Below are 22,831 nucleotides of genomic sequence, written 5' to 3' on the forward strand. Positions count from 1 at the left end.
ACATCTCAGACAGTAACTTCTTCAGTATTAGATTCATCACAGACAGCAACTTCTCTACTATCTGATATATCAACCACAGCAACATCTCTAGTATCTGATACTTCAACTACAATAACTTCCCCGGGAGCTGATATATCAATGACAGTAACATCTCTAGTATCTGATACATCACAGACAGTAACTTCTCCAGTATCAGATAGATTAGAGACAATAACATTTTTAGTATCTGATACATCAACCACAGTAACTTCCCCGATAGCTGATACATCACAGACAGTAACTTTGCCTGAATCTCATACATCACCATCAGTAACATCTCTACTATCTGATTCATCTCAGACGGTCACTTCTCCAGTATCTGAAAGTTTAGAGACAGGAACATCTCCAGTAACTGATAAATCCCAAACAAAAACTTCTGATGCATCACATGTGATAACATCACCAATTTCTGATACATCAGAGACAATAACTTTTACAGTATCTGAGATATCCAAAACAGAAACCTCTCCAGTGCCTAATACATCCCAGACAGTAACATCTCCAGTATCTGAAACATCAGAGGCAGTCACTTCTCTAGTATCTGATTCATTTCAGACAGTCACTTCTCCAGCATCTGATAGTTTAGAGACAGTAACTTCTCCAGTATCTGATACATCCAAGACACAAACATCTCCAGTATCTGAGACATCACAGACAGAAACTACTTCAGTATTAGATTCATCACAGACATTAACTTCTCTAGTATCTGATTCATCTCAAACAGTCACTTCTCCATTATCTGATAGTTTAGAGACAGTAACTTCGCAAGTATCTGATATATCTCAGACAGTAAAAACTCCAGTACCTGATAGTTTAGAGACAGTAAGTTCTCCAGTATCGGATATATCACAGACAATAACAACTCCAGTATCTAATAGTTTAGAGACAGTAACTTCTCCAGTATCTGATACATCTCAGACAGTAACATCTCCAGTATCTGATACATCACAGACAGTCCCTTCTCCAGCATCTGATAGTTTAGAGACAGTAACGTCTCCAGTCTCTGATACATCCCAGACAGTAACATCTCCAGTATCTGATACATCCCAGACAGTAACATCTCCAGTTTCTGATACATCACAGGAAGTCACTTCTCCAGTATCTGATAAATCCCAGACAGAAACGACTTCAGTATTAGATTCATCACAGACATTAACTTCTTTAGTATCTGATATATTAACCACAGTAACATCTCTAGTATCTGATACAGCACAGACAGTCACTTCTCTAGTATCTGAAAGTTTAGAGCCAGTAACTTCGCCAGCATCTGATTCATCTGAGGCGGTCAATTCTCCGGTATCTGATACATCCCAAACAGTAACATCTCCAATATCTGAGACATCACAGACAGAAACGTCTCTAGTATCTGAAGCATCCCAAACAGAAACTACTTCGGTATTAGATTCATCACAGACATTAAGTTCTCTAGTATCTGATATGTCAACTACTCTAACATCTCTAGTGTCTGATGCATCACAGACAGTCACTTCTCCAGTATATATTTCATCTCAGACAGTCACTTATCCAGTATCTGATAGTTTAGAGACAGTAATTTCTCCAGTATCTGATACATCACAGACAGTAACATCTCCAGTATCTGATAGTTTAGAGACAGTAACTCCTCCTGTATCTGATACATCACAGACAGTCAATTCTCCAGTATCTGTAAGTTTAGAGCCAGTAACTTCTCCAGCATCTGATTCATCTCAGACAGTCACTTCTCCAGTATCTTATAGTTTAGAGACAGTAACTTCTCCAGTATCTCTTACATACCGGACAGTCACTTCTCCAGTATCTGATAGTTTAGAGATATTAACTTCTCCATTATCAGATACATCCCAGACAGTAACATCTCCAGTATCTGATACATCCCAGACAGTAACATCTCCAGTTTCTGATACATCACAGGAAGTCACTTCTCCAGTATCTGATAAATCCCAGACAGAAACGACTTCAGTATTAGATTCATCACAGACATTAACTTCTTTAGTATCTGATATATTAACCACAGTAACATCTCTAGTATCTGATACAGCACAGACAGTCACTTCTCTAGTATCTGAAAGTTTAGAGCCAGTAACTTCGCCAGCATCTGATTCATCTGAGGCGGTCAATTCTCCGGTATCTGATACATCCCAAACAGTAACATCTCCAATATCTGAGACATCACAGACAGAAACGTCTCTAGTATCTGAAGCATCCCAAACAGAAACTACTTCGGTATTAGATTCATCACAGACATTAAGTTCTCTAGTATCTGATATGTCAACTACTCTAACATCTCTAGTGTCTGATGCATCACAGACAGTCACTTCTCCAGTATATATTTCATCTCAGACAGTCACTTATCCAGTATCTGATAGTTTAGAGACAGTAATTTCTCCAGTATCTGATACATCACAGACAGTAACATCTCCAGTATCTGATAGTTTAGAGACAGTAACTCCTCCTGTATCTGATACATCACAGACAGTCAATTCTCCAGTATCTGTAAGTTTAGAGCCAGTAACTTCTCCAGCATCTGATTCATCTCAGACAGTCACTTCTCCAGTATCTTATAGTTTAGAGACAGTAACTTCTCCAGTATCTCTTACATACCGGACAGTCACTTCTCCAGTATCTGATAGTTTAGAGATATTAACTTCTCCATTATCAGATACATCCCAGACAGTAACATCTCCAGGATCTGATAGTTTAGAAACTGTAACTTCTCATGTATCTGCTACATCCCAGGCAGTAACATCTCTAGTATCTGATAGTTTAGAGACATTCACATTTCCAGTATCTGATTCATCTCAGACAGTCACTTCTGCAGTATTTGACAGTTTAGAGACAGTATCTTCTCCAGTATCTGATACATCCCAGACAGTAATATCTCCGGTATCTGATACATCACCGACAGTCACTTCTCCAGTACCTGATAGTTTAGAAACAATAACTTCTCCATTATCTGATTCAGTTCACACAGTAACTTCTCCCACATCTGATACATCACAGACAGTAACATCTCCAGTATCTGAGACATCACAGACAGTCACTTCTCCAGTATCTGATACATCACAGACAGTAACTTCTCCAGTATCCAATAGTTTAGAGACAGTAACTTCTCCAGTATCTGATACATCCCAGACAGAAACTACTTCAGTATTAGAATCATCACAGACATTAACTTCTTTAGTATCTGATACATCAACCACAGTAACATCTCTAGTATCTGATACATCACAGACAGTAACTTCTCCAGTATCTGAAAGTTTAGAGCCAGTAACTTCTCCAGCATCTGATTCATCTCAGACAGTCACTTCTCCAGTATCTGAGACATCACAGACAGAAATTTCTTCAGTATCTGAGACATCACCGACAGTCACTTCTCCAGTATCTGATAGTTTAGAGACAGTAACTTCCCCAGTATCTCATACATCCCTGACATATACATCTCCAGTGTCTGAGACATCACAGACAGTCACTAATCCAGTATCCAATAGTTTAGAGACATTCACTTCTCCAGTATCTGAGACATCACAGACAGAAACTACTTCAGTATTAGAATCATCACAGACATTAACTACTTTAGTATCTCATATATCAACCACAGTAACATCTTCAGTATCTGATACATCACAGACAGTCACTTCTCCAATATCTGAAAGTTTAGAGCCAGTAACTTCTCCAGCATCTGATTCATCTCAGACAGTAACATCTCCAGTATCTGATAGTTTAGAGACAGTAAATTCTCCAGTATCTCATACGTACCGGACAGTCACTACTCCAGTATCTGATAGTTTAGAGATATTAACTTCTCCATTATCTGATACATCCCAGACAGTAACATCTCCAGGATCTGATAGTTTAGAAACTGTAACTTCTCCTGTATCTGCTGCATCCCAGACAGTAACATCTCTAGTATCTGATAGTTTAGAGACATTCACTTCTCCAGTATCTGATTCATCTCAGACAGTCACTTCTGCAGTATTTGACAGTTTAGAGACAGTAACTTCTCCAGTATCTGATACATCCCAGACAGTAATATCTCCGGTATCTGATACATCACCGACAGTCACTTCTCCAGTACCTGATAGTTTAGAAACAATAACTTCTCCAGTATCTGATTCAGTTCAGACAGTAACTTCTCCCACATCTGATACATCACAGACAGTAACCTCTCCAGTATCTGATACATCACAGACAGTAACTTCTCCAGTATCCAATAGTTTAGAGACAGTAACTTCTCCAGTATCTGATACATCCCAGACAGAAACTACTTCAGTATTAGAATCAACACAGACATTAACTTCTTTAGTATCTGATACATCAACCACAGTAACATCTCCAGCATCTGATTCATCTCAGACAGTCACTTCTCCAGTATTTGAGACATCACAGACAGAAACTTCTTCAGTATTAGATTCATCACAGACATTAACTTCTCTCGTATTTGATACATCTCAAACAGTCACTTCTCCATTATCTGATAGTTTAGAGACAGAAACTTCTTCAGTATCTGATACATCCCAGACAGTAACATTTCCAGTATCTGATAGTTTAAAGACAGTAACTTCTCCAGTATCTGATTCATCTCAGACAGTCACTTCTCCATTATCTGATAGTTTAGAGACAGAAACTTCTCCAGTATCTGATAAATCCCAGACAGTCACTTTTCCAGTACCTGATAGTTTAAAGACAGTAACTTCTACATTATCTGATTCACCTCAGACAATAACTTCTCCAGTATCTGATACATCCCAGACAGTAATATCTCCAGTATCTGACACATCACCGACAGTCACTTTTCCAGTACCTGATAGTTTAGAGACAGTAACTTCTCCAATATCTGATTCACCTCAGACAATAACTTCTCCAGTATCTGATACATCACAGACAGTAACATCTCTAGTATCTGATAGTTTAGAGACAGTAACATCTCCAGTATCTGATACATCAGAGATAGTCACTTCTCCAGTATTAGATACATCACAGACAGTCACTTCTACAGTATCTGTAAGTTTAGAGACAGTAACTTCTCCAGTATCTCATACATACCGGACAGTAACATCTCCAGTATCTGATAAATCACAGACAGTAACATCTCCAGAATCAGATAGTTTAGAGACAGTATCTGATACATCCCAGTCAGTATCATCTCCAAAATCTGATACGTCACCGACAGTCACTTCTCCAGTATCTGATAGTTTAGAGACAATCACTTCTCCAGTATCTGATACATCCCAGACAGTAATATCTCCAGTATCTGAGACATCACAGACAGAAACTACTTCAGTATTAGAATCATCACAGACATTAACTTCTTTAGTATCTGACATATCAACCACAGTAACATCTTTAGTATCTGATACATCACAGACAGAAACGACTTCAGTATTAGATTCCTCACAGACAGTCACTTCTCCAGTATCTGATAGTTTAGAGATATTCACTTCTCCAGTATCTGATTCATCTCAGACAGTCACTTCTGCAGTATTTGACAGTTTAGAGACAGTAACTTCTCCAGTATCTGATACATCCCAGACAGTAATATCTCCAGTATCTGATACATCACCGACAGTCACTTCTCCAGTACCTGATAGTTTAGAAACAATAACTTTTCCAGTATCCGATTCAGTTCAGACAGTAACTTCTCCCGCATCTGATACATCACAGACAGTAACATCTCCAGTATCTGATACATCCCAGACAGTCACTTTTCCAGTACCTGATAGTTTAGAGACAGTAACTTCTCCATTATCTGATTCACCTCAGACAGTAACATCTCCAGTATCTGATAGTTTAGAGACAGTAACATCTCCAGTATCTGATACATCACAGACAGTAACTTCTACAGTATCTGTAAGTTTAGAGACAGTAACTTCTCCAGTATCTCATACATACCGGACAGTAACATCTCCAGTATCTGATACATCACAGACAGTAACATCTCCAGAATCAGATAGTTTAGAGACAGTATCTGATACATCCCAGTCAGTGTCATCTCCAAAATCTGATACATCACCGACAGTCACTTCTCCAGTATCTGATAGTTTAGAGACAGTCACTTCCCCAGTATCCAATAGTTTAGAGACAATCACTTCTCCAGTATCTGTTACATCCCAGACAGTAATATCTCCAGTATCTGAGACATCACAGACAGAAACTACTTCAGTATTAGAATCATCACAGACATTAACTTCTTTAGTATCTGATATATCAACCACAGTAACATCTTTAGTATCTGATACATCACAGACAGAAACGACTTCAGTATTAGATTCATCACAGATATTCACTTCTCCAGTATCTGATTCATCTCAGACAGTCACTTCTGCAGTATTTGACAGTTTAGAGACAGTAATATCTCCAGTATCTGATACATCACCGACAGTCACTTCTCCAGTACCTGATAGTTTAGAAACAATAACTTTTCCAGTATCCGATTCAGTTCAGACAGTAACTTCTCCCACATCTGATACATCACAGGCAGTAACATCTCCAGTATCTGATACATCACAGACAGTCACTTCTCCAGTATCCGATAGTTTAGAAACAATAACTTCTCCAGTGTCTGATACATCCCAGACAGAAACATCTCCAGTGTCTGATACATCACAGGCAGTCACTTCTCCAGTATCTGAAAGTTTAGAGCCAGTAACTTCTCCAGCATCTGATTCATCTCAGACAGTCACTTCTCCAGTATCTGAGACATCACAGACAGAAATTTCTTCAGTATCTGATAGTTTAGAGACAGTAATTCCTCCTGTATCTGATACATCCCAGACAGTATCATCTCCAAAATCTGATACATCCCAGACAGTCACTTCTCCAGTATCTGATAGTTTAGAGACAGTAACGTCTCCAGTATCTCATACATACCGGACAGTAACATCTCCAGTATCTGTGACATCACAGACAGAAACGACTTCAGTATTAGATTCATCACAGACATCAACTTCTCTAGTAACTGATACATCACAGACAGTCACTTCTCCAGTACCTGATAGTTTAGAAACAATAACTTCTCCAGTATCTGATTTAGTTCATACAGTAACTTCTCCCACATCTGATACATCACAGACAGTAACATCTCCAGTATCTGATACATCACAGACAGTAACATCTCCAGTATCCAATAGTTTAGAGACATTCACTTCTCCAGTATCTGATACATCCCAGACAGAAACTACTTCAGCATTAGAATCATCACAGACATTAACTTCTTTAGTATCTGATACATCTCAGATAGTCACTTCTCCAGTATCTGAGACATCACAGACATTAACTTCTCTCGTATCTGATAGTTTAGAGACATTCACTTCTCCAGTATCTGATAGTTTAAAGACAGTCACTTCTCCAGTATCTGCTACATCTCAGACAGTAAGATCTCCAGTATCTGAAAGTTTAGAGACAGTAACTTCTCCAGTATCTTATTCATCTCAGACAGTCACTTCTCCTGTATTTGATAGTTTGGAGACAGTAACATCTCCAGTATCTGAAACATCCCAAACAGAAACTTATTCAGTATTAGATTCATCACGGACAGTAACTTCTCTAGTATCTGATAAATCAACCACAGTAACCACTCTAGTATCTGGTACAGTACAGACAGTAACTTCTCCAGTATCTGATTCATCTCAAACAGTAACATTTCCAGTATCTGATAGTTTAGTGACAGTCACTTCTCCAGTATCTGATAGTTTAGTGACAGTCACTTCTCCAGTATCTGATAGTTTAGTGACAGTCACTTCTCCAGTATCTGATTCATCTCAGATGTTCACTTCTCCAGTAACTGATAGTTTAGAGACAGTAACTTTTCCAGTATCTGATAAATTAGAGACAATAACTTCTCCAGTATTGGAAACCTCACATGTGGTAATTTCTCCAGTAACTGATACATCCCAGACAGTAACTTCTGTGGTATCTGCTTCATCACATGCAGTTACATCTCCAGTATCTGATACATCAAAGACGCTTACATCTCCAATAGCCAATGTATCACACACGCTAACATCTTTTGTTTCCAAAACTTTACAGACAGTAACATCTCCAGTCACTCAAACCCCTCCAAGGGTAACTTCCCCATTAATTAAAACATCTGAGAGTGTAACATCTCTAGAAACTAAAACATCTCAGAGAGTAACTTCTCCTGTACTTTACACTACACTTACAACAACTTCTACAACAACCCAACCATCAAGATCTTCTCCAACATCCAGTACAACGACTACAACCACCACCTCCACCACCACAAGACCTGCCATCCCTACCAAGGAATTACGTAAGTACTTGGAATTACTTGATTTTATGAAAATATAAATCCTTAAATTTATAGGTGAAATACGTTCACTTATATCTAAGGTTTTTGATCGAAGGCGCTCCTCCTCAACCATTTTGAAAGCCCCTAATTCTTATACCATATATTCTAGTCATTGGGGATTTGAGTCCTGATGACCTTAAAGGACATCGACCACCAGGACTTACATACTGGTGTGTGTCTCCTCTTGCGGGATCGACTCTTCTTTGAGCATACTTTACCCTGGTTTTTCCAAAAAAGCCTTTTTTAAACATATGGAAATGTGATTTTTACTGTTTATTTAATTTGATATCAGTTTTAGGGAAAGAGGGGGGTGATTAGAATTTTTAATATTTCATTAATTTTTTTTTTACAGTATTTTTTTTACTTTAACCCTCCATGGTCTGATTGCTCCTACCATATACTGCAATATACTGGCTCATTGTAACAAATCTTCAGAAACCAGACAGCCTTAGGTCTGATGAAGGCCCAAGGCTGTCATGGCAACTGATGCCTCCCCCCCCCTCCTACGACGTTCGGCGGAGCTGCATCCCCATTTTTTTTGTGCCGCCAGTGATCGGGTGTTAGCAATGGGTCTTTGCTGCAATATGCAGCAAATACCATCTCTGTATGAAGAGGGCTTAACCCGTGAGCCCTCTTCATACACCCTTCATAGCTCTCTGGTGGATATATCCAGCGCAGCGCCATTTTTTCTTAAAAAAAGGATCCCGCCAGCAGTGGCACACACCAGTGTGTCAGTGTTCTTAGTTTACATTCCTTCATCCTGGTGGTAGATGTCCTTTAAGTGTGGACATCACAAACAATTGAAGCCCTTATTGAACAATTTTAATGGAATATGATGACCCCTGGGACTACTGGTTGCCAAGTCATTACATTTAGCGTGATGACAGGACTTCTCATGTGATGGTACACAAGGAATTAAAATGACAGGATAACGATGTGTACCCCAGGAGTTTGAATTGTAAAGGCAACCTGATACTCGTTATTTAACATTGCCCAATGTTATTATGATTGTAAGTTAAATGCCAGATAATTAAAGGGAATCTTTCACCACATTTTTCACGAATACAGCTAGTGGTAGGTTCCATTATTAACTAACTGACACCCTTCTTCTAGCTAAAAATAGTTTTCCTGAGATCCCCATATAATCAACTTTATAATCTTGCTTGGTATCCAGGGATATCTAAGTTGAGTCAGATGGGGCGTGATCTCCTCAGACTGAATCCAGAACCTCCTCCCCATACCTTCTCAGCAATAATGTCATATGACCAGGGTGACATCATCTAAGCTTCCCTCCTAACATTAGCAAACTGTACACAATGCATATATCTCATGACACGAAATCACAGAATGCCTCTATGGACTTCTAATCCTCCCCATCTTCCATTCAGACCTACTGTGATTTCACGTGATCACATATATGCATGATGTACAGTTTGGAGGGAGGCTTAAGGACCTTAGATGATGTCACCCTAGTCACATGATATTATTTGTGAATGCCGAGAAGGGATGGGGAGGAGCTGCTGGATTCAGCATGAGGAGGACATGCCCCGTCTTACTCACTCTAGATATCCCTGAATACCAGGCAAGATTGAAAAGTTGATTATTTTGAGATCTTAGGGAAACAATATTTATCTGCAATAAGGGTTTCAGACTATGGGAACCTGTCACTAGCTGTAATTGGTTGGTTAAAGGGTTTGTGCCAGGACAGCAAGGTATGACCAATTGACAGAACATCATCAGTTGCATCTGTATCAGCTTCTCATCCTGAGTTTGGGATCCTGTCTCACTTAGAACATGCTCTTTCCATTGAAACAGGACCACTGTTCAGATTCCATGGAGGGAGCACAGTGCCCTTCCAGACATTGGGGGTCATTTACTAAGGGCCCGATTTGCATTTTCCCGACGTGTTACCCGATTTTCCCTGTATTGCCCCGGGATTTTGGCGCACGCGATCGGTTTGTGGCGCATTGGCGCTGGCATGCACGCGACGGAAATCGGGGGGCGTGGCAGAACGAAAACCCGACGGATTCGGAAAAACCGCCGCATTTTTAAAAAAAAAGTGTCGCGGAGCTTGCACTTACCTTCACTAGGAATAGGCCGGTGTACTTGAGTGCGTTCCGATGCTCTTCAGCGCAGCAGTGCCACCTGGTGGACGTCGGAGGAACTGCCTTAATGAATCCCGGCCGGACCCGAATCCACCGCAGAGAACGCGCCGCTGGATCGCGAATGGACCGGGTAAGTAAATCTGCCCCATTGACTCTTCTTATCAATGGAGGTCTTACTGCTAAGATTGAGTTGAACAGTTGAACTTTTCCCCAATGGATGGAGCAGTAGGTTAAAGTTTTGATTCATTTATCTTAGTTGAAAAGATGGAGCCAGTCAAGTACAGCAGCACAAGAGACCAACAAAGCTACAACACACCTAAGAGGCCGACCAGTGCAGTCCTAAAAACAAGGGCTGGCTTGGCTTGCAGGAACATGTAGAGTTTTGTATGTCTATTTTATTGGAAGTGTAAAAGATCATTGTCTAGGGCTCAAACAGCCCTTATCAGTTGTAAGGTGACTTTCAAACTAACTCCTTTAGCCAAAAATGGCTACCGGTACCGGGATGAGAGCAGACACTAAGACACACCAGTCTCTTAGAAAATGCACTCACAATGTTTATTAGCATAGGGGTGTGAAAAGGTGATAAAATACTGCAATGCTATAATGCTATAGGTCAGCTTGAATATACCAAAACCTCCCTTTTAAAACATTAAATGGGTAAATGAGACAGCTGAGCTTAGTCACACAGTGACTCGGGTGAGGAGAAGACACGCCCCTGTGACGCTGTGCTACATTTTTTCACAGTGATTTTAGCAAGATCTGAGATGTAGCTGATCTGTAAATTTATGGCCTTTCTGTTTTGTAGTACAATGTCAGAACGGCGGAGCATATGATGGGATAAAATGCATTTGCACAGAATTTTTCTACGGTCCTTTGTGTGAATACGTCATTGAACGATTTCCACCTGGTAAGTAGAAACCTTCTTAAGACTAACATTTCTCTCTTTCATTCATATTAAGAAACTCTAAATTAGAGAGCAACATTTTTGAGTAATGGGGACAAGCAATTTCTTTAAGTCTATGTCAAACCTCTACAGTCAGGAATAACAAGTTTCTAGATAGTTTTAATTAAAAATTTGATGCGTCTTCTTAAAATCACTGCAGGCTACAGAGAAATTGGTCAGAGAAGCAGCCTGAGGAGGCTGCCCACCATTGTGCTTGGTCTGTGGAAACAGGACCGAATCCCATGGATGGAGCACAGTCTAGTGGACGGGAGTCCTTACATCATCCTGAAATATGATGTACCGTCGCGTTTACAGCCGCTCTCTGTGACTCAGGGAACGTCATAGGCTCGGTCTATTACCCACCATATACAGGAGCCATTGTATGCTGCTGCTGTGGCAGTTGGAAGCTGAGCTGTGATTGGCTGCTGTTCTGCCGCAGGTCATTAATATGAGCTCTGAGATGTGATTGGTTACTACAGGCAATGACTATAAGACGCTTTTGTGTCAGGTAAGATGGATAGAGATGCAGAGATAGGGGGAGATTTATCAGAAATGTCTGAGGTAAAACTGTTCCAGTTGCCCATGGAAACCAATCAGAGATCAGCTGTAATTTTATAACCAGCTGTGGGAAAATTAAAGGTGAGCTCTGATTGGTTGCCATGGGTTACTGGAGCAGTTCTGCTCTCAGACAGTTCTGATAAATCTGCCCAGTCAGTCACTGATAAAGACAGTCATAGACACTCAAAGAGACAGTCAGAGACAGGAACGGTCAATGAAAGAGACAGACAGAGACAGTTACTTAAAGACACTTTCCACCTTCATAAATGTATAACTTTTTTTATTTTCCCTGTGCAGAGCTGTGTGATGGTTTTTTTTCTGCATAACAAATTGCTCTTCATAGTGATGGCATTTAATATTCCATGGGAAAAAAAATTCCAAATGCAGTGAAATTGGTTAAAATACACATTAGCCCTGTTTTCTTGTGCGCTTGGATTATACGGAATGCACTCTGCACTTCAAATGACAGGTCTACTTTATTCTTCAGGTCAGTTCAAACACGGGGATAACAAATTTATACAGGTTTTATAATGTTTTCATACATTGACAAAAATTAAAACCTTGTGTACAAAAAAATTATTTTGCCAACTTGTGGCGCAAATAACTTTTTCATACTTTAGTCTACGGAGCTGTGGGTGGTGTCATTTTGTGCACCTTTTGATTATGTTTTCAATGCTTCTATTTTTAGGGCTGTACAACCTTTTGATCACTTGTTATTGAATTTTTTATATTTTTCAAAATGGCATTGAGTGCTATTTTCCGTTACAGGGGGGTTAAAGGCAGTGAAAAAACGTTATTATATTTTGATAGATTGGGCATTTTCGCATGCGGCGATAGCTAATGTGTTTGCTGTTAATTTATATTTAAATTAGTACTAGAGAAGGGGGTGATTTGAATTTTTAGTTTTTTTTAAATATATATATATATATACATATTTATATTTTTTTAAATTTTTTTTTTACTTTTTTTTTTTACTTTTTTTTAACATTTTTCAGACCCGTTAGGGTACTTTAACCCTAGGTTGTCTGATTGATCCTATGATGAACGTTGGGCAGACGTAAGCAATAGAATGGTATAGGAAGCTCAAGACTCTGAGACGTTTGTGCAAAAATAATTAAAAAATTAATCAAACTAAAATGACAAATACATCATCCTCTAAGATAAATCAAACAAGCCCAAAGCCAGGAAAAAAAAGAAACAAAAAACATAAGCACAAATTTCCTGCCTAAAGATAAATGACCCCCATTATGTTGTAGCGATTTTATGGGAAATTTTTACCAAATTGGCACCAGGTTTCGGTTGATCACATGTTTCTCTACCACTTTTTTTCTGCAGTCGAAGCAGTTGACACATTTGTTGAAGTTGAAGTCAAATTTGAGCAAGAATATTCTGAAGAGCTGAACGACACCAACTCCGAAACATTTAAGGAATTTGAGGAGAATTTTAAAATAAAGGTGAGATTAGAATTTTTCCTCCTACCAGTTATATCTAGGACATTTGCCCTTGTAGTCCCTACACCCTGTTGAGCAGGTTCCAGGAATTTTTACATCCATCACTCTTAGTCATAGCCGGGGCTCTCATGTGTAGATGGGTGAATTATGGCTCAGCTTTAGAGCTTGTGTTATGGCTTGAAGAGTAGACATCCCATTCTAAAGATTAACCCGACTCACGTTACTGTCCTAGTGCAAAGGACTATGTACAATGTCACCATTTTGCACTCTACGTGATGATCATACACTACTAATGAATATCACTGTCACGTATTATTATCAAAACCAACACACAGGAATAGAGGACTGGTCTACGGTAACACCCCCCCCCCCCCCATATAGATTGTGAGCCCTCACGGGAAGGGTCCTCCTACTACTAGATGTCTAACCATCACTGTAGTTCTATATTTTGTACTTGCACCTGTTTTTGTCTTAATGTAATGTATGTGACCCCCTACTGATTGTGCAGAACAGTGGAATTAATGCTGCTCTATAAATAATAATAATCATCATAATAATAATAATAATAATAATAATAATAAATGCACATACTTGGAAATGTACAAAAATATGTAGCGCTCTAGTGGATGGTAGATGGTGCAATATGGAGCCTAAGAGTCAAAATTCCAAAAATTCTTAACCTTTTGCTTGTTTCTGTAAAACTACCCACCCTGCATTCATCTTAACTATGATGGGGATATATATATATATATATATATATATATATATATATATATATACAGTGTTAGATATCTGTAGGCGATCAGTATTCCGGGATTACATGTCTAACTTGTCTACATTCTCTGTACAGATGAATTCTGTCTATCAAAATGTCACAGGCTTCAAGGAAGTGATAATTCTGTCGATTCGGTAAGTGACTACTGAGGAACTATTGGCCGTGTCTGCATCCTATAAGTCATGCACAACAATCACATAGAATACACATAGGGGCAAATTTACTTGCCCGGTCCTGTCGCGATCCCCAATCCGGACGAAGATGAAGTCCGGCGCGATTCACGTACCTTGTGCACCCGATTTCCTGCATATGTCGCTTCCCTGCTGAAGTCTGCCGGAGTTCACCTTCTTCCCGGTGCTTGTAAGTGTGTGTCTTGTGACACAATTTGAATTTTAAATCCTGCGCGTAGTCCGAATCTGTCGGGTTGTCTGACGGCCACGCCCCGATTTGCGTCGCATGAAAGTCGGCGCGATTGCACCAAAATCAAATTGCGTGCACCAAACACCCTGATAAATGCAGCGTAAATCGGAAAATGCCGGGAAACCTGACGAAAATGCGGTGTGCGGACCCTTAGTAAATGAGCCCCATAAAGTATTTGGGAAATACCATTAAATTATAAAAATATATAGCGGGAGATTTATCAGGGTTGGTGCAAGCCTTGCAATAGGCACACATCCAGGAATACAGCCAGGAATTGCTCCTATTACCCCACTAATGCCACTTCCATGCCAAATTGGCATGTAGGGGGCTTGAACGAGGCAAGTCTGAGGGATTAGTTGGATCACACAGGGGGGCATTTATTATGGGCTTCTAAATGGAAAACTGTGGCTGTTGTATTTTCCTATCTGCGCCTATTGCACCTGAATTTATTTATTGTCGGCACCATAATATTGATGTTTTCCAACCCTCTTGACTTTTTCTACTATTGGGCGCACAATTTTTGCACCACTTGTGAATCCGACAATTTTCTGGCGCTTCTATTTTTCTGAAACCTTTTTTGGAGCTTTTTGTGGCACAAAAAGGGCCTAGCTAAAAGCAGGTCTAGGGAGTTTGAAACCTTTTAGTCCATGCGCCAATTTATTAAACCCTTGTGCCACAAAATTACATCGCACTGAAAAATATAGCATGGATCCAGTGCCACCCTACAAGTAACCCTGCACTCGGTATATCCTGCACCCATTCAGGTGCAATTCTACACTGGCAGGACTTAGCATAGAACTGCTCTGCCGGAGCATCGCAGCTGCCCATTGGGACTCATCAAGAGGCTCCAATGGACATATTTATGGGAGTGGTCAACCCACTTATTCCAGCATGGTGGCACCATCGAGAAAATGAACTTTAATGCAATATGCAAATTAGTGATGTATAAAGTTACAGAGATGTAAACTCTCCCTCCTTATGAGGACCCCTCTCTGTCCACAGGATAGATGCTAGTGACGTCCCTGGACCTTCTGCTAAAAGATTCCAATTAAACGTTTCCTTTAAGTGGGGTTTGCACATCTGCTCCATTGAAACTCCCTAACCCCTTCATAAAACAGTAGCATAGTTCATAACTGATGGTCGTAAAAGTTTTTTTTTTTTAATCTCTGTTATGGGGACAAAAAGAAACCCCAAACCAGTCTGTTTATAAATGATCAAATATTTTTGTGTTATAGAAAAGGCAGCATTATTGTAGACCACAAAGTGATTGTCGAAGTGAAAGTCATGGAAGATGTAAATGTGACTGCAGAGTATGAGAAGATCTTTGAAGAAGTTCAGACAAAGCTCGAGGATAAGTTAGAGGAGGAGAAGAATTGCACTGGTAAGATTCGTGATAAAGCTATTGAGACGACTATCTTATGTTTTAAAGAGGCTGCTCCCCAAAAGTAACTAATCTCCAATCCATAGGTGGGGAAGGTTTGAGATCATCTAGGATCATCTAGGAGATCCCCATTAGTAGTGTTACGTCCATAACTTATGTCAAACCTTCCCTTTGAGGTTAAAGTGATAAGTACCATGCCCCTTAGGTTCTGGCCAATCCCCCTCCTTCCCCTTTTCTTGCAATATTATCCTAATGGAGTTATTGTTGTATCTGACATTAAATTCAAGTATAAATTTAATACAAATGTAATCCTGTGTGCAGTGATGAAATCTGTGCAGATCCATCCTTATTTCTTCGATTAGTTTGTAAGTGTTTATGTAATCATTTCAGTCAAGTATAAATTTAATCTTTTGCGATATGATGAAGATGATGGAGTCTGTAGCAGACCCATCCTTATTTTTCACAGGATTGTACATTGTCAATGCAGAAAACATTTCCAGGAGTGGGGATTGAACCCATGCAGATATACATCCATATGATCTTATGGCTGCTGCCGATGAACGGGGTGTTCCCCCAGTGATGTTTTTGCCTAATATGGAAAGTGACATCACCAAGTCCTCCCTCCTGCCAAGTGACTTATGTGCTCGGCAGTGCTGTGGGGAGAGATGCATTACGCTGCATCTGGTCCCCAAAGCCGTCCATTGCCTCCGCTGAGCACATATGTTGCAGGATGGAAAGACATAGCTAGACGTCCAGGATGTTTAGTGGCCAGACAGAGAAAACAACTATGCCCCTGCCTGCCACTACTTGTCAATGTATACGCTAAGCTTATACAAATAGTGTGATGTGAATCCAGCCTTACAGCACAGGCTGGAGCCTTTTGATAAATCCAGCAAGTGCTGGGGATGGGGTGAACATCTTCTTTTGTTCATTTAGGACCAGTATTTAATAAATGTCCCCTACTTAGCAAAAATTTTCAAGAATAAAATGACAATAGTCCTCCACAAATCATTCACAACACCCTCTAAACTCTTTTATTACAGACCCCCTGTGCATGTCCAGTGTAGATGTCAAACCAGGACCAACCATTAGCTTAGAAGGTAAGTGAATGGAAACACTAGTCCTATCTATGACTTTTATTTTTGTAATTTAGATGTTTTCTATTCCAAGCTTCAAAGTTAATGACCCCTGCTGTTTTCTAACCTTTTTGTCTGACAATTTTATGTTTTTATGTGTGCACTGTACTTTTGTATATAAAATTTTTAAATCTTAAAAAGTCTTTGCTCGTAAACTTAAAGAACCTGAGTTGCTGAAGAGATAGCATTACCATGATTCATTATTAGTAAATGTATAGAGAATTGTGTCATTTTTAATCTGTAAATTGGGTTTCCAAATTGTTGAGGGAATTATGTAGTCAGGCACCTATTTGCCCTATTAATATTAATTATTAATTTAAAGAAAGTTGTTAGCAGAGAGAAAATTAAGTGAATGCCAGAGGTAGGACAGTAAAGTCAAGACGTGCGTTATTGCATAGGTGGGTAGAACTTTATATGCTAAATCTGCAGTGGTCAGACCGGGTTACTGCAGATCTGTCTTATGAACTGTCTAGAAATCCAAACAGAACCATGTCAGATGAGGTGGTATTTTTACCAATATAGCAACAATAATGGATCTTCCTCTCCTATCCATTCTTAAATGGAAACCCTCTGTGGTCAAGGTAACCATAAAAGAGTTATTTCCCTTCTCTGTCTCCTGGGACCAATATTATGATGGTCTTCGAGTCCTCCGCACTTCCAGGACCCACTTCAGTCTTTCAGTAACGCTGGAACCAGGAACAATTTTTTGGCTTTGGTTACCTGTGCCACAGCACCCATGTTTTTTTTTCCGAGATTCCTGAAAAAAAACTCTTTATTTTTAACATATAAATTCTTCCCTGGACGTAAATTTTTGTAACATAATACAAGAAACCTAACAAAATACTGTTCATTATTAATACTTTAAAATTATAGAAAAGGGTGAAATACACGTAACCAGTTTGGTCAGAAGATTAAAAGTTGATTTCCATTACAGCGAATTGTGAAATGCAAATTTCCTTCTGCCCTTTTAGAGTTCTGCATCGCAACTGTCCCGGAAGGGTTCACTGCCTACTACACTCCACTGGTAAATGCAGAAGGACTGACCTGTGTCTCCTTCTGCGAAAATGAATCTCCCAAATATGTCAACTGCAACACTGGAAGATGTACCATACGTAAAAATCAAGGGCCACACTGCTTGTAGGTATTTTGAAGTCTTCTAAGGATCTGCAAGATTTTTAGGGTTTTATATCTCTGTGGGATCTCCCATGGTCTTTCCCTTTAATTTTTATTTTGTGTAATGGTTCCTAAGTGGATCACAACTTGTAAAAGTAAGAAAAAAGTCTACTCCCCTGCCATACCAAGGCGTACAGGAAAAAAATTTTTTGTGGTAGTCACACACATTAGGTTAATGTTAGATTTTGGCGAGACTGGATGACCAACTAGCGTGTATAGGGTAATCTGACTTTTCTCTCTTGGCAGATGTTGGATTCTAACATGCCACTAGAGGTGTCTGGTAGAAACTTTATTCCCTCTGCTAATTTATAGCTCATGGATGATCAAAGTAGATAATTGTGCATATATGGTGTCATCGGGAGGGGTTCAACTAACTGTGTATGCTCAGTTTAAGTTGAATAACCCTTGATCATCTTTCTAAATAAAAACTTATTATCTCATTAATTACTTTGGTTGCTCTACTCCTGTGCAAGTGACCATAAAATCATATTATGTGACACTTATAAGCCCCAGGCCTGGCCAGTTATACTCCAAAATTGACCCAATCACTGACCTTTATATCAAAATACACAAGTCCCACCCATTTTGATGGTTAGGAAGCAAACTAAGACCATATAGTGTATATAATACTTTAAACAGTATGCATCTGTGATTGGCTTACACGCAGCAATTCATTAATGTGTCGCTGGCTCCTGCTTTCAGCTAGTTTAAACTGTGTGCCACAATATGGTCCACCCCCTTTTTGGTGCATGGTCTATTTTGCACCCAACCACGCCCTTTTCCATAGACCATCCTTCATGTGATGGAAGGCGGTTTTTGGCACAAATTAAGCCAGATGTTTGGCAAAAGTGGCCACCCCTCACTGTAAATAGAGGTGTATTCTACCACATTTCATGAAAACCTTATCTTTTCCCTCTCCACAGGTGCCCGGAGACCAGTCAGTACATATATACATCTTCAAACTGTGCCGGACGAATCTCCAAATCAGCGGTCTATGGAGGGATTGGCACAGCCATTGTAATCTTAGCTATAATTGTGATCACTGTTGGTGTCTTGCTCTTCAGAAAGGACTGGAAGAAGGCAGAAAGGTAAGTGGGCATCTTATCTCATATTTACACTGATACTCTGTACATCACACCAATGAGTTACAAGATGAAAACTTTGCCAAATAGTGATGGTCAAATTGACCCTATTATGCTATTGGGTCTTTCCCCCTCACCACAGCTTAGTGTCTTCTCATGACCTTTGGCCATGTTTTCTACCCATGCAGTCTCACATGGGACAGGTGTCATGAAAAGGTTCTTCTACTCATAGGAAAATGGTCAGAGGTCAATGCAGACTGTATGATCAGCTTCTATGGTGTGAACTACCATATTTACCCTTCAACCCCCTGATACTGATAACCTATTTTTGTTTTGCAAACCCAGCGATGATTATGATAGAAGCATACTGCAAAGTGAATATCAGACCGGAAACCGATACGGTCTCTGCAATGTATTGGAGACTTCGAAAGAAGAAGGTAAGTCCAACCATAATATTAACAGTATTTCAACATTTTAGATGTTCCCTTTAGTCTACACCTTGGGGTCACCTTGTTATGAAAGGGGCAAACCCACACATTGTTATCCTATGGGTAGGGCATTGATTCATAGTATCCCTTTCTCTGTCTCACAGTGTCACCTTATGGGACAAGGGAAGGTTCATGGCATCTAATCTTATCTTTTATTTTTTTACAGAATTTTATAGATACACTGTTCCTAAAATCATCAATTTTACTACAACTCTCGAAAACATAGACCCAAGCCTGAATGTAAGTTTATCAATTTTTTTGGGACCGTCATCTTATAGACCTTCACACGAAAGGGGGTTTCCAAATCGATGTAAGAACTGAAATACTGGAAATTGTAAAAAAAAAAACACCTCCACCTCAATTCTAGTCATGGTGGCCCAATACAGCTGCCCTTTTACTATAGTAATGGGACATGCAAGTAAATTGACGTTGCAACCAATCACTGGCCTCAATCTAGCACTGCTGAGACCAGTGACAAGCTGCAGAGATCATGTGATCGGGAACTAAGAATTCTCCTTACGGACACTTTGCCAAATAAGGCAACCTTGCAGGTATACAGAGACTTACATCCATTGATGCTTTACTGTGGGATTCTGGGAGATTTGCAAAACATTTTCCATGATTTATCACCACTTGTACACCTAAATACCTGTGTACAAGCCGTGATTTAGTGACAATTCTTGGCGTAGACCTGGGAATTGCGACTACGCCACACTCTTCGCTGGTTGGGCGGGGAAGGAGGTGGTGCTGGGCCGTGCAGTGGGCTGACAGTGGGAGGGTATGCAACTAGATATAACCTGTGCTAGGTTCGGACATAGGCTATAGCACAGTTCTACACCGGCTTGGCATACCCCCCTCCCCATAGCCTTATATGGTAAATATAAGTTACTCAAGTTGTCGGTTGCTCAGTAATAAATTCCAATTTCTATATTTTCTAATGCAGGTGACAACTAAGAGACCAGAAGTCATACACACATCAGGTGTGGCATCTTACACATCTCATGACACGTAACTGATCGCACTGCATGGGTCAAAGGCATAGTCCAGTGAGTGGGGTGAGACCTCCATCAAGTGAGAAGATGAGGACGTCCTCCAACACTTCTCAGCGGAACAGTGGTCATATCAATGGAAAGGAATAGAAGCAAATGAAACCTTTGTCTAGATGCCTCCCCCGTCCTCTTATTGTTTTTTAGATCATTTCATTGGATGGGATTTTTATAACGTGCTTAACTGTAAAATGACTTTTTAAGAAATCCACAATGATAATGTACAGCATGTATGATGTGGACCTATTGCATGACCACTCTCAGGAGAAATTACTTGTCCTGTCCATGGTCCTCCTGTGCCTGAGGTCCCGTTATTAAAGTTAGAAATGGCAGGTTTTATTCTTATGGAAATAATAATTTATAATATAACTATTGTAAATAAACTCTCTTCATTATTTGTATTTTTCTCAAATTTTTCTGTCTAATTTTGTATAATCGCTGAGAATGTGGGGTCGGTGGTTTCCTAATGTGACGAGGTGGACTAAGGGCACCTGTGGTCCATACATGGAGGATCACGTTCTGTGACTGCCGCAGGTTCTAGCAGTTGGACCCCCACTGAACAGATACACTTGTCTTCCATAAAGAATTTGAGGGGCATTTATAATAAGTCCATACAATAGTTTTCGGGTCTCAGCTACCTGTTGGCAGAGGTTTTGGTCCTGTAATTATATTCTGCACTTCTGGATGTTTACGACTGGCAAAATGGAAAATAGTTCCACGTACAGTATTTCACAGATGCCAGGGGAGGACTGCGGTGACATTGCAACTTTATATGCAACTTTTTAAAAAGTTGCATTCATAAATCCAGTATTGGAATATCCAAAAGATTGATGCAACTGTTGGTTATTGCTTCTAAGTCGACGTATCGAAAAAAAACCCGTTTTGTACGCTGTTTCCTTGCCTTGTTTGTGGCAATGATTCAACTTTCTAGCGTTTTATGGGAAACTTTTGGCAGCAATGGAACGTTGGCTGCTTGGCCAACGCTACTGTAGATACCAACCTCAAATCTTCCCCCCTTCTTCATGGACTAGTATGCTATTATGATCATCACAAATCTAAACTTTGCCCCCGGTAAGCAATGAGTGATTTACAACGTTTGTTATTGTCTGGATAAGTTTAGTGTCATATGTCCTCCTGTTACATGTTTGTGCGTCACAGGATTCATGACTTTTCTTGAAGTCATATTAAAAAAGGTCAAGTAGATAAGAGAACATGAAAGAACGTGCTGATACCGGGAGCAGTGTATGATGAAGGCGGTTGAGTTTATGCAGTTAACTCTTGTTGTAAATTAGGATTTTGGTAAGAAAATTGATACACAGTAATATCAGTGGGTTATAAAACCATTCAAAGCCCTTGAACTTTTTCTCAAGGTCACAGGCACAAACTTAAAAGACTTTTATTTCAATGTTACGTGAAGGAGCAAGAGAAAGTATCCAGCATTTGTGTAGGGTAACAAAAATTATACATGTTTTTGCAAATTTCTGCAAATTAATAAAAACTGAGGCATGTGACATCCATATGTACTCGGACCCCCGAGTCAGTACTTGTGGGACCACTTTTAGCTGCAAAGACAAGCGGCTTTTGGAGGATTGTGAAGATTCTCAATAGGATTTCAGTGTAGACTGTGACTTGACACATGAATAGTCTTTGATGTAGACCCTTCCATTGTCGCTGTGGCTGTATGTTTAAAGTCGTCGTCCTTTGGAGAGGTGAAACTTTGAGATTGATCTATATTCAGCTCCATCCATCTTCCCTTCAGCTCTGAGCAGCTTCTCAGTTGCTCCTGAGGCTTGGCCTCCACACAGATTGTGCTTGCCCCACAAAGTGGGGATGTTACGTTTAGGGTATTGTGCAGTGTTGGATCCCCTGCACATATAGGATTTGGCATTTTACATTAGTTTTTCTGTGTCCCCTCCAAATTTCAAACAG

General features: G+C 39.8%; 1 protein-coding gene across 3 annotated transcripts; it reads left to right on the forward strand.

Annotated features, from left to right (window-relative positions):
* LOC140128265 (uncharacterized) lies at window positions 1–21,230 on the forward strand. 3 transcript variants are annotated; one of them, XM_072149840.1, is made up of 11 exons: window positions 1–8,305; window positions 11,255–11,356; window positions 13,286–13,404; window positions 14,252–14,310; window positions 15,832–15,977; window positions 17,021–17,077; window positions 18,085–18,250; window positions 19,210–19,374; window positions 19,714–19,805; window positions 20,023–20,096; window positions 20,800–21,230. In XM_072149840.1, the coding sequence occupies exons 1-11, from the start codon at window positions 139–141 to the stop codon at window positions 20,866–20,868; spliced, it is 9,216 nt and encodes a 3,071-aa protein (XP_072005941.1). In that variant the 5' UTR covers window positions 1–138; the 3' UTR covers window positions 20,869–21,230. The 3 variants fall into 3 exon arrangements, 2 of the variants coding, with proteins under 2 accessions (XP_072005941.1, XP_072005942.1); XM_072149841.1 differs by lacking the exon at window positions 11,255–11,356; XR_011855129.1 differs by lacking the exons at window positions 18,085–18,250; window positions 20,023–20,096; window positions 20,800–21,230.
* The last annotated feature ends 1,601 nt before the right edge of the window (window positions 21,231–22,831 follow it).

This window comes from Engystomops pustulosus, chromosome 4, assembly GCF_040894005.1.
Source record: "Engystomops pustulosus chromosome 4, aEngPut4.maternal, whole genome shotgun sequence".
Taxonomy (NCBI): domain Eukaryota; kingdom Metazoa; phylum Chordata; class Amphibia; order Anura; family Leptodactylidae; genus Engystomops; species Engystomops pustulosus.

Bases quoted from the DNA above. Each gene is read 5' to 3' on its own strand.
- LOC140128265 (XM_072149840.1), top strand. From the start codon at position 139: ATGACAGTAACATCTCTAGTATCTGATACATCACAGACAGTAACTTCT. The intron at 8,306-11,254 runs GTAAGTACTTGG...TCTGTTTTGTAG, and splicing joins CATCCCTACCAAGGAATTAC to TACAATGTCAGAACGGCGGA. The intron at 20,097-20,799 runs GTAAGTTTATCA...TTTCTAATGCAG, and splicing joins ACATAGACCCAAGCCTGAAT to GTGACAACTAAGAGACCAGA.